At 38.1% G+C, this 13,327-nt stretch overlaps 1 protein-coding gene across 7 annotated transcripts in view; it reads left to right on the forward strand.

Moving 5' to 3' along the window:
- WRN (WRN RecQ like helicase) overlaps positions 1 to 13,327 on the forward strand; it is a 128,311-nt gene that overhangs the window by 21,424 nt on the left and 93,560 nt on the right. For all 7 annotated transcript variants that reach the window (XM_070781358.1, XM_019953552.2, XM_070781357.1 and 4 more), the window contains 5 exons: positions 860 to 961; positions 1,614 to 1,726; positions 9,837 to 9,982; positions 10,492 to 10,640; positions 11,397 to 11,546. In XM_070781358.1, coding sequence (XP_070637459.1) covers positions 872 to 961; positions 1,614 to 1,726; positions 9,837 to 9,982; positions 10,492 to 10,640; positions 11,397 to 11,546 — 648 coding nt within the window. In that variant the 5' untranslated portion in view covers positions 860 to 871. The remainder of the gene's footprint in view (positions 1 to 859; positions 962 to 1,613; positions 1,727 to 9,836; positions 9,983 to 10,491; positions 10,641 to 11,396; positions 11,547 to 13,327) is intronic.

Genomic DNA, 13,327 nt, shown 5'->3' on the forward strand with positions numbered 1-13,327 from the left:
CAAGCTAACCCCTAATCATAAAGAGTTGCTTTGATTATTTCATGTTGATATCATGTTTCATCATAAGAATCTTCAGGTATATATTAAAATCTGCTGTGCGTTTACTAGAAATTTGAGATGTCAGGAATAAGGTTCGCGTTTGAAGAGTTTTATTAAGACCTTAAGGCCACTTCAGTTTATTGTGTAAAGTGACATGAGGAGATGGCTCTGTTTTACCTTTAACAGAGTATGTCATAGTGTTCCTAGTCTTTGTAATTCTGTAACCGTTCTTGAAGTGCAGTTTACGTTGAGGAGAGCCCTCAAAGCTCATAACAGATTTTTAAAAATACTCCCAACGAAACTAGAGAGACTAGTTCACTTGATAGGCCAAGAGTGTAATAAAAACCCTTAATATAGAAAAGCTTTTCTGTCTTTTCAGGTAGATTTGTGAACAATTTAACAGTTTCATGAGTTTACTTAGATCTTAGGCAATATGATAAGAAAATTAAAGTTATCAAAAATTTATAAAAATTTATATACCCAGAGATTCTCATTGTGAATGAGATGAAGATTGTTTTTTGAAGAGATCAAAGTCAGAGAATAATAGAATTTAGAAACTGCTAGAAGCTTAGAATTTAGAACTCTATTAAACTGCCTCACTTATTTTAAAAAGAAGAAATACTAAATGAATGGCTTAGAGCTAGCATGTTGTTTCTTTTGCGATTCTGGCTCTTACATCCTGTGTTTGGGCCCAGATGCCACAGCTTACTTTAAATATGTATGTTTGGCTCTTCAGTCAGGTTGATTGGTCTATCTGTGGGTTTTCTTACAAAGACTGGGTTTATTAACAGAATAATTGTTCTTTGGGTTTTGCAACTAGGACCTTTTAAAGATGAGTGAACAAACGTTGGAAAGAGGAGGGCAGCGGAAACTTCCTGATTGGATGTCTGTGCAGAAGAGCTATACAGTAGAAGAAAAAAAGGTATGCAGTTCATCAGTAATTCTTTCAGATGGAAAATTTAATGTATATTTGACTGTAAACTGAGTTCATCCTCACACTTATAAACTTCAAGCCATTATTTACTTTTAGAGTTGTTGTGAATGAACCAGAACCTAGTCATTGAATGGATGAGTGGAATTAAATTTTAATTGGGTTTACAGTATAAGAATTCTTATTCTGTTTTCCCTTTTTATCTAGTTCACATGGCTGGCCTTGCCAATTTGTTCCAATTCAGATTGTAATTTAGACAGTATTTATTTTGGTGAATTTTTTTATGGTCAAGTGAATTTTAAGTCCTGATGGATTTAAGCTTCACCAACCAGTCTTCAATATTTTAAGGCAACATTATTGCATCTAGAATACTAATATAATTGCAGAAAAGTATTAACAAAATAAATGCTTTTATGAAAATAGGGTAGAAGTTTGCAAGTAAATTTGTTAGAAAAATAATTTTACAGTAGGTAGCTTCATCTTTGTTAAATTGTCCATATGACTCATTAATCTATAAAGCTTTAGTTGATAAAACTTAGAGCTATTAAGTTGCCATATTTCAGTGAATTTTATTATTTCAATGAATATTTATTATTTAATGTGACTTTTATTTGTGCCTTTTTGGAATTTTGTTTAACTCAAGGCATCTGTTCGGAAGAGTGTTTTGGAAGATCACCTGCCCTTCTTAGAATTCACTGGATCCACTGTGTACAGTTATGAAGCTAATGATTGTTCTTTGCTCTCAGAAGATATTAGGTAAAGATTTAAATTTCCAACTTTCATTTGAATTTGAACCCTTAGACTATAAGCCTTATGGTAGTATTTGTAAGTGTGCTGAGTTTTATAGTGGAGGTGTGTTTAGTACATAGTTATACATGTAAAATATCACTAATTCTACTTTTTAAATAAAAACTTAAAATTTCTGAATTAAATATGTAATGGCCCTGTTTGTTCATTAATAAACCTTTGTATTACTTTAGCTAATTTTTAATCTTTTCAATACTTAAGATATTATATATAGAATTACTGAACACACTAGTTTAGGAAAAACATGCAAAAGTTATTCAACCTCTAAAACGTCCCTTTCTATTTCATTAAACATACCAACATTGTAATATTGAATAGTGACTATGACTGTCTCTGTTGCATTTAATTAGCAACAATTATAGCAAATGATCCTTTAAAAGAACTTTAAAAATGATTATTAATATTTTTTAAATTGTCAAATTAGTTTTCTCTAATAATCCAGTCTGGACATCTTTTTCGGGTGTTAGTTCTAAAAGGTCTTGTAGGTCTTCATAGAACCGTTCAACTTCAGCTTCTTCAGCGTTGCTGGTTGGGCATAGACTTGGATTACTGTGAAAGTGAATGGTTTGCCTTGGAAACGAACAGAGATCATTCTGTCGTTTTTGAGATTGCGTCCAAGCACTGCATTTCGGACTCTTTTGTTGACCATGATGGCTACTCCATTTCTTCTAAGGGATTCCTGCCCACAGTAGTAGATATAATGGTCATCTGAGTTAAATTCACCCATTCCAGTCCATTTTAGTTCGCTGATTCCTCGAATGTCAGCGTTCAGTCTTGCCATCTCCTGTTTGACCACTTCCAATTTGCCTTGATTCATGGACCTAACATTCCCTGTTCCTATGCAGTATTGCTCTTTACAGCATCGGACCTTACTTCTATCACCAGTCACATCCACAGCTAGGTATTCTTTTTGCTTTGGCTGCATCCCTTCATTCTTTCTGCAGTTATTTCTCCACTGATCTCCAGTAGCATATTGGGCACCTACTGACCTGGGGAGTTCCTCTTTCAGTATCCTATCATTTTGCCTTTTCATACTGTTCATGGGGTTCTCAAGGCAAGAATACTGAAGTGGTTTGCCATTCCCTTCTCCAGTGGACCACATTCTGTCAGACCTGTCCACCATGACCCGCCCGTCATGGGTGGCCCCACAGGCATGGCTTAGTTTCATTGAGTTAGACAAGGCTGTGGTCTGTGTGATTATTGACTAGTTTTCTGTGAATATGGTTTCAGAATGTCTACCCTCTGATGCCCTCTCGCAACACCTACCGTCTTACTTGGGTTTCTCTTACCTTGGACGTGGGGTATCTCTTCATGGCTGCTGCAGCAAAATGCAGCTGCTGCTCCTTACCTTGGACAAGGGGTATCTCCTCCCAGCTGCCCCTCCTGACCTGGAACGTGGAGTAACTCCTCTCGGCCCTCCTGCGCCCACACAGCCACTGCTCCTTGGACGTGGGGTTGCTCCTCTTGGCCTCCACCCCTGACCTCAGGCATGGGGTAGCTATGATAGGGGACTGTAACGCAAAAGTAGGAAGTCAGGAAACACCTGGGGCAACAGGCAAATTTGGCCTTGGAATACGGAATGAAGCAGGGCAAAGGTTAATAGAGTTTTGCCAAGAGAACACACTGGTCATAGCAAAAACCCTCTTCCAACAACACAAGAGAAGACTCTACACATGGACATCACCAGATGGACAACACCAAAATCAGATTGATTATATTCTTTGCAGTCAAATATGGAGAAACTCTATACAGTCAGCAAAAACAAGACCGGGAGCTGACTGTGGCTCAGATCATGAACTCCTTATTGCCAAATTCAGACTTAAATTGAAGAAAGTGGGGGAAACTGCTAGACCATTCAGGTATGACCTAAATCAAATCCCTTATGATTACACAGTGGAAGTGAGAAATAGATTTAAGGGGCTAGATCTGATAGATGGAGTGCTTGATGAACTATGGAATGAGGTTCGTGACACTGTACAGGAGACAGGGATCAAGACCATCCTCATGGAAAAGAAATGCAAAAAAGCAAAATGGCTGTCTGGGGAGGCCTTACAAATAGCTGTGAAAAGAAGAGAAGTGAAAAGCAAAGGAGAAAAGGAAAAATATAAGCATCTGAATGCAGAGTTCCAAAGAATAGCAAGAAGAGATTAGAAAGCCTTCCTCAGCGATCAATGCAAAGAAATAGAGGAAAACAACAGAATGGGAAAGACTGAGATCTCTTCAAGAAAATTAGAGATACCAAGGGAACATTTCATGCAAAGATGGGCTCGATAAAGGACAGAAATGGTATGGACCTAACAGAAGCAGAAGATATTAAGAAGAGGTGGCAAGAATACACAGAAGAACTGTACAAAAAAGATCTTCCTGACCAAGATAATCACGATTATGTGATCACTGACCTAGAGCCAGACATCCTGGAATGTGAAGTCAAGTGGGCCTTAGAAAGCGTCACTACGAACAAAGCTAGTGGAGATGATGGAATTCCAGTTCAGCTATTTCAAATCCTGAAAGATGATGCTGTGAAAGTGCTGCACGCAATTTGCCAGCAAATTTGGAAAACTCAGCAGTGGCCACAGGATTGGAAAGGATCAGTTTTCATTCCAATCCCAAAGAAAGGCAATGCCAAAGAATGCTAAAACTACCACACAATCACACTCATCTCATACGCTAGTAAAGTAATGCTTAAAATTCTCCAAGCCAGGCTTCAGCAATATGTGAACAATGAACTTCCAGATGTTCAAGCTGGTTTTAGAAAAGGCAGAGGAACCAGACATCAAATCGCCAACATCCAGTGGATCATGGAAAAAGCAAGAGAGTTCCAGAAAAACATCTATTTCTGCTTTATTGACTATGCCAAAGCCTTTGACTGTGTGGATCACGATAAACTGTGGAAAATTCTGAAAGAGATGGGAATACCAGACCACCTGACCTGCCTCTTGAGAAACCTGTATGTAGGTCAGGAAGCAACAGTTAGAACTGGACGTGGAACAACAGACTGGTTCCAGATAGGAAAAGGAGTACGTCAAGGCTGTATATTGCCACCCTGCTTATTTAACTTATATGCAGAGTACATCATGAGAAACGGGCTGGAGGAAGCACAAGCTGGAATCAAGATTGCCAGGAGAAATATCAATAACCTCAGATATGCAGATGACACCACCCTTATGGCAGCAAGTGAAGAGGAACTCAAAAGCCTATTGATGAAAGTGAAAGAGGAGAGTGAAAAAGTTGGCTTGAAGCTCAACATTCAGAAAACGAAGATCATGGCATCCGGTCCCATCACTTCATGGGAAATAGATGGGGAAACAGTGGAAACAGTGGCTGACTTTAGTTTTTGGGGCTCCAAAATCACTGCAGATGGTGACTGCAGCCATGATATTAAAAGACGCTTACTCCTTGGTAGGACAGTTATGACCAACCTAGATAGCATATTGAAAAGCAGAGACATTTCTTTGCCAACAAAGGTCCGTCTAGTCAAGGCTATGGTTTTTCCATTGGTCATGTATGGATGTGAGAGTTGGACTGTTAAGAAAGCTGAGTGCTGAAGAATTGATGCTTTTGAACTGTGGTGTTGGGGAAGACTCTTGAGAGTCCCTTGGACTGCAAGGAGATCCAACCGGTCCATTCTAAAGGAGATCAGTTCTGGATGTTCTTTTGAAGGACTGATGCTAAAGCTGAAACTCCAATACTTTGGCCACCTCATGCTTAGAGTTGACTCATTGGAAAGGAGTCTGATGCTGGGAGGGATTGGGGGCAGGAGGAGAAGGGGACGACAGAGGATGAGATGGCTGGATGGCATCACCGACTTGATGGACATGAGTTTAAGTGAACTCCGGGAGTTGGTGATGGACACGGAAGCCTGACATGCTACAATTCATGGGGTCACACAGAGTCGGACACAACTGAGACACTTAACTGAACTGAATAATCCAGTCTAAGACTCTTCAAACATTTTACAAGGAGAAGTAGTAGGAGATTCCTTCAAATCTTTGATGTTAATATACTTGTATATGTATATATTTTTAATTACAGTTTACATATTGGACTTCCGTGGTGTCTCAGACAGTAAAGAATCTACCTGTAATGTGGTAAACCTGGGTTCTTTCCCTGGGTTGGAAAGATCCCCTGGAGAAGGGAATGGCTACCCACTCCAGTATTCTTGCCTGGAGAATCTGCATGGACAGTGGAGCCTGGTGGGCTACAATCCATGGGGTTGCAAAGAGTCAGACGTGACTGAGTTTAGGACTAAGCATAAACATAGCACACATTGGCTTGAAAGAAGCAGAGGTAAGTTGTTTATTAATGGTCTCCTGGTAGATGTATTGTAGAAAGAGTGGTCAGGTGAGCTTACTCCCACTGTAGTTCACTGGCTTTTTTTGGGTCTCATCAAATAGAACTAAGTTTGTCTTACAGAGAAAATAAAATCTGTTGTTTATGATTATGTATTAACTCTACAATGACAACCCACTCCAGTACTCTTGCCTGGAAAATCCCATGGACGGTGGAGCCTGGTAGGCTGCAGTCCATGGGGTCACTTAGAGTCGGGCACGACTGAGCGACTTCACTTTCACTTTTCACTTTCATGCATTGGAGAAGGAAATGGCAACGCACTCCAGTATTCTTGCCTGGAGAATCCCAAGGACAGAGGAGCCTGGTGGGCTGCTCTCTATGGGGTCGCACAGAGTTGGACACGACTGAAGCGACCTAGCAGCAGCAGCTACCGTCTTACCTTTAACAATGCTATAGTATGTCCTATCTGAAGGTAATAAGCCTAAGTGTCTTGAAGGGTGTAGTTCTGATGAATTGTGTTTTATGGAAGGTAAGCAAGTAGTTTGGTTTTTTTTTTTGCTTCACCTCATTCCAGGTTTTCAGCAATTTGATTATGATGTGCCTTTGTGTAGTGTGGTTTGTGTTTGTCTTGCTTGGGTGTTCAGTGAACTTGTTGGATCTGTGGATTTATAGTTTCATCATGTTTGAATAATTTCTTCAAATGTGTTTTCTCTTACATCCTGTTTTTCTCTTTTGCCACTCTATATGCGTATAGGTTACATTGCTTAATACAGCAGCTGTGTTCTTGGTCATGAGCGTCTTTGTCTTTAAAATTTTTGATTCTTTTTTTCTCTGTGCTTGGGCTCTGTCTGCAAGTTCCCTTGTTTTTTTTTTTTTTTTATTCTGTAGTATCTGATCAGCTATTATGCCATCCTGTGAATTTAAAATCTTGTTGTATTTTTCATGCCTTGAAGCTCTATTTGTTTCTTTTTAAAAATACCTTCTATTTTGGCTCTTACCATATTCGTATTCATAAAAAGCAGAGACATTATTTTGCCAGCAAAGGTCCATCTAGTCCAGGCTGTGGTTTTTCCAGTAGTCATGTATGGAGATGAGAGTTGGACTATAGCGAAAGCTGAGCGCCGAAGAACTGATGCTTTTGAACTGTGGTTAGAGTAGACTCTTGAGAGTCCCTTGGATTGCAAGGAGATCCAACCAGTCCATCCTAAAGGAGATAAGTCCTGAGTGTTCATTGGAAGGACTGATGTTGAAGCTGAAACTCCAATACTTTGGCCACCTGCTGCAAAGAGCTGACTCATTTGAAAAGACCCTGATGCTGGGAAAGATTGAAGGTGGAAGGAGAAGGGGACGACAGAGGATGAAATGGTTGGATGGCATCACCGACTCAATGGACGTGAGTTTGGGTGAACTCCGGGAGTTGGTGATGGACAGGGAAGCCTGGCGTGCTGTGGTCCATGGGGTCGCAAAGAGTTGGACATGACTGAGCAACCGAACTGAACTGATATTCATGTTTTCTTTTAAATCTTTGAACATATTCAGCATATTTATAAAATAGCTGTGTTAATATACTCTTCTGTTAATTCCATTATACTAATTATTTGTCTATTAAATGACTGTTATCCTGCTTATAAGTTATGCTTTCCTGTTTCTTTTCTCATGACTGACAATTTTTGATTAGATGTTATGATCTTACCTGGTTGAATGTTAGATTTTGTTGTCTTCCTTCAAAGAAAGGAGCTTTGCTTTGTTGGGCAGTAAAGTCACCTGAAAATCAGTTTTACACTTTGAGGCTTAGTTTTAACTTTTTTAGGCCAGATGTCAGTAGCCTTTATTCTGGGCATGATTTAGTCTGTAATGGGTGTGACCTTTCTGGAGTCTTTGGTGACTGCCCCAGGTGATCGAAACGAATCTCTCTACTCCAGTTTTGCAGAACTCGATGCCTCTTACCTCTGTATAAGCTGCAGGAGTTGTCCAGATTGCAGTTCCCTGGTTTTTCTTTGTCCAGCCTCGTAGTTTCTCTCTGTGCTTGCGTGTCGTTTCCTGCCTAGCTCCCTCCTCCCCAGGACTCTGCCCACACCTTCCAGCTCCTTCGCCTCTCTGGCTCTGAACTCTGTCCTCCCAATTCCGTGCTCTGCTGTGGACTCTCCTTCCTGTTCTGTTGTCTAGAATGTTCCAGGAGGAAATCTGGGGCAGCATTTGGGTTTACACTTGATTTCCTCCCCTCAGAGAGCATAGTCCTGTAGCTCCTGTTGTCCAGTGTCTGGAAACTCTTGTTTATGCATTTTGTTTAATCTCTGTTGGTTCATGGGGGAAAGTTTTTACTGATCAGTGATATTTCATCTTAGCCCAAAACAGAGGTTGAGTTTTTAAAAATTTATGAAATAGGTTTTTCACTTTTAAAAACTATGAAGCAGACAGATATAAGCAATAATTTAACACGCACCCATAGTCCTTCCACTAGCTTTGTCAAACCTTAATCTTCCTTTTCTTCAAATCTTTATTAAGACAAAACAATAAAATACAGCTGAAGCCTCGTGTATGCTCTTTCTGATTCTCTTTTGCAGTCCTCTGAGTTAACTTCTATGATGAGTTCAGTGTTTAGTATTCCCTCACATATTTTCTATAATTTTCATAATTTAGTGTCCCCGTCAATATATATACTATTACTTTGCCCATTAAGAAACTTTAAAAATAATGCTATCAAACTCTGTGTATTCTTCCACTTGTCTTTTTCACTCAACACTTTATATTCTTGTGAATTTTTCTTTTTGGTTTGGTATGTGAAGTTCTATTTAAACTTTTATATAGTATTACGTTGTCTCAGTATATCATAATTTATTCACTCTCTTGTTGATGGAAATGTAGTGTTTCCATTTTTGCTAGTCAGAATAGTATTGCAATGAACATTCTTAAACATTTCTAATTATGCACATATAAGTTTCATATGTTTATGAGAAAGTCATGTCAGGTCATACAGTTCATCCATCTTTAGCTAGATATCGTCAGAGTTTTTTCCAAGAGGATTATCAGTTTAAAAATTCACCAGTATGTGAGTGGTCCCATTGGCAGCTTTCTTTATCAGCATTCAGTATTGTGGAGCTTTAATTTTTGTTAGTCAGATTGATGTGAAATTGTAAAGGTTCAATTTACATTTCTCTGACTTCAGAGGAGATTTTGTGCCTTCATGTATATATTTGAATGTATTGGCCATTTGGATTTCCTTTGGGGAATTATGTGCTCAGTTGGTCAGTTGTGTCCGACTCTCTATGATCCCATGGACAGTAGCCCACCAGGCTTCTCTGTCTATGGAATTTTCCAGGCAAGAATAGTGGAGCGGGTTGCTGTTTGCTACTCCAGGGGATGATCTTCCCAATGCAGGGACTGAACCCCCACCTCTCGTGTTTCTTGTGTTGGCACTCAGATTCTTTTCCACTACACCACCTGGGAAACCCTCTTCGGGGAATTACCTGTTCATATTCCCCCCCCGCCTTTTTTTTAAACTGGATTATTTATCTTTTTTGTATTGACTTTTCAAGGAATTTTTTAGTATTGGGTTGGTGAAAAAGTTCATTTGGGTTTTTCTGTAACATCTTGTGGAAAAACCAGAATGAACTGTTTGGCTAACCCAATATTTTCTGACTTATCAGTTGTATGTATTACGATATCCTTTACAGTCTGTGGCTTGTCTTTTAACATGTTAAATGATGTCTTCAGTGATGCAGAAATTAAAATTTTAATTAAATAACTTATTTTATTTTCCCCCCTTTAGCATGAGTCTCTCTGATGGAGATGTGGTCGGATTTGACATCGAGTGGCCACCAGCGTACAAGAAAGGGACACTGAGCAGAGTGGCCCTCATTCAGCTGTGTGTGGCAGAGAGCAAGTGCTACTTGTTTCATATTTCTTCTATGTCAGGTTGGTATCTCTTGTATTTGTTTCATTTTTATATGGTAGATAATTGTATTATGTCAACTTTGTCCATATGAAATTAAGCTCTTGAATTAACGGGTGCCTCTCTCATCACCTTATATTTAAGTATTTATATTTTAAGTTTTCACTCATATCCCTGTTTTATTTAATTTTCATGTCATATCTGTCAGTCAATGATGATATTAGTCCTGTTTCACAGGGTGGAGAACTGAAGTGCAGAGGGGCTAAATGTTAGTGATAATACAGTTATTAGCATTTAAATTAGTTGTTTTTCTTGTCATTTATCAGTCAGGACTTTTTGCTTTAGGTGAAAAAAAAAAGGTCTCAAAAACATTCAAGGTAAGTGTTGCTTTCTGAATTTAAACACAAATTTAAATATAAACATAAAATGTGTATGAAGTAGAACATAAATTTGTCATGTTTGATAGAACCTATGGAAATAAATATTATATATTATATAAATATTATATAAACATTAATATAAAAAATTATAGGTTTCCCTCAGGGACTAAAAATGTTGCTTGAAAATGAAGCAATTAAAAAGGCAGGTGTGGGAATTGAACAAGATCAGTGGAAACTTCTACGTGACTTTGATATCAACTTGAAGAGTATTGTGGAGCTGACAGATGTTGCCAATGAAAAGGTAGACATAATACATATATTATTTTCAGAATAAAAACAAAATAAATTTGTGTTTTACAGAATGTCCCTTCTGACTGTTAGATATTTTTTTTGAGAGCATATTTTAAGCTACGTAATGTTTTTAGAAAAAAAGAAGTCCCTAATGCATGTCTCATAATGAAACTTTCAGTTCTAATCGGTTGCCTTAGCAAATAGTTTCTTTAAGCAAGCACCCTCTCCCATATTTAGTACTGTTTCACTTTGTTTTATATATTTGTGAATTTAATTATTATATTTAAAGTTTCTCTCTTTAACCCATCTATATCGATATCCCCTGTTTTTTTTTTGACGTGAACATAATGCAGCTTTTGTGGTGTGATCCTCTTAGTGGAAGTTTGACCATCATTTCCACGGCCCATATTTCATATATTTTGTTAATGTAGTCATTTAAGTTACATTCTCACGTTAGCCAAGTGTTCATTTGGCTGAGAAGTAGGAAAATCACCAACCTATTCAACTTTTGTCCATGAATGATACTTTGACAGTCCTAGAATTTTAATACCTACATTGAGGAAATGATAGAATTACATTCTTGTAAGGTAGACTGCAAATGAGGTTTCTAGTGACTGGAAATCTACTAAGGACTATCTCTGCCTTATATTTTGGTGTAACATTTTCAACTTTACATGTGACATGGTCGTTTGGTATCGGTTAGAAATATCTAAGAATAAAAGGAAAGAAATAACTTCTCCTGAGTTGATTTTTCCATTATTTTTAGCTGAAATGTTTAGAGACCTGGAGCCTCAATGGTTTGGTTAAATACCTCTTTGGTAAACAGCTTCTGAAAGACCGGTCTATCCGCTGTAGCAACTGGAGTAGGTTTCCCCTCACTGAGGACCAGAAAGTCTATGCAGCCACTGATGCTTATGTATGTACCAAAGATCTTTTTCAAAAATTAATTTTTATTAGAATACAGTTGCTTTACAATGTTATGTTAGTTTCTGCTGCTGCTGCTGCTAAGTCGCTTCAGTCGTGTCCGACTCTGTGTGACCCCATAGACGGCAGCCCACCAGGCTCCCCCGTCCCTGGGATTCTCCAGGCAAGAATACTGGAGTGGGTTGCCATTTCCTTCTCCATATGTTAGTGTCTACTGTATAGCAAATGAATCAGCCATACATATACACACATCCCCTCTTTTTTGAATTTCCCTCCCATTTAGGTCATCACAGAGCATTGAGTAGAGTTTCCTGTGCTCTACAGTAGGCTCTCATTAGTCATCTGTTTTATACTTAGTAACCATGAAATTAAAAGACGTGTGCTCTGTGGAAGAAAAGCTATGATGAACCTAGAAAGTGTATTAAAATGCAGAGATATCACTTTGCCAGCAAAGGTTCATGTAGTCAAAGCTATGGTTTTTCCAAAATAGTCATGTATGTATATGAGAGTTGGACCATAACGAAGGCTGAGCACTGAAGAATTGATGCTTTTGAATTATCAAAAGCTGGAGAAGACTCTTGAGAGTCCCTTGGATAGTGAGGAGATGAACCCAGTCAGTCCTAAAGGAAATCAATCCTGAATATTTATTGGAAGGATTGATGCTGAAGCTGAAGCTCTAGTACTTTGGCAACCTGATGCAAACAGCCGACTTGCTGGAAAAGGCGCTGATGCTGGGAAAGATTGAGGGCAGGAGACGAAGGGGACGACAGAGGATGAAATGGTTGGATGGCATCACTAACTCAATGGACATGAGTTTGAACAAACTCTGGAAGATAGGGAAGTCTGGAATGCTGTAGTCCATGGGGTCATAAACAGTCGGACACGACTTACCAACTGAGCAACAACAAATCAACACTGTATATATGTCAGTCTGAATCTTCATTCATCCCATCCCCCTCCTAAGATCTTTAGACTACAATCTATTTTCTAAACTTTATAATAAATTACCTTATAAAATTTTTATTGTATAAACTAAAATGTTTTAAGTCAGTTGGGCATTAAAAATGCTTAGGTAGAAATTTAGTGAAATTGTTAATTCTAAATATTAATTAGCAAGTATCAATAGATTGTAATGCTTGTTATTTTTATCATCATGAAGCAAAAATAATGTCCAATTTTTATGTGAAAAAAAATGAGTTCTTTGAAAACATGAGAGGACAGTAAGCTCAGACTGAATAAGCACAAATGGTGTTGATGATGTATTTGATTATAAGCCACTTCAGAATAAAAATAACTACAATGCAGTTTCTGTATCAAAACTGGCCTTATTTCTTACAGTTATATTTAAAATGCAGTAAAAATTTAGAAAATTGGCCCCACAATTAGCTCTCCACTGCTGTTAGTCAGATGATTTTTATAGTTACCTATTTGTACATAGTGAAATTAGGGCTTATCGATCTATCTATACATACATATGTATATATAGCACTCTTTTCTTTTTCCCTAAAAGTCTTATTTTATGGCCTAATAGACTTTTCCCCCCAAGCTTGTACTTTTATTTGTAGATTAATATCTTGTTTCTTTTCTTTGCATCTATTTTTAGAAATGGGAGCTGCTTTTATTTATAACCAGAAGAAAATTCATCTGTGTGGGGGAAATAAAAAGATAATTTTCCTTTATATTTTGTTTAAAATAGAAAACTTTTTGAGAACTAATCCAAGTTCTGTAGCATTTGTGAGTCATGAGAACTCTGTGTGACTTGATTGTTCCTAT

The sequence above is a fragment of the Bos indicus genome, chromosome 27 (assembly GCF_029378745.1).
Source record: "Bos indicus isolate NIAB-ARS_2022 breed Sahiwal x Tharparkar chromosome 27, NIAB-ARS_B.indTharparkar_mat_pri_1.0, whole genome shotgun sequence".
Lineage (NCBI taxonomy): Eukaryota > Metazoa > Chordata > Mammalia > Artiodactyla > Bovidae > Bos > Bos indicus.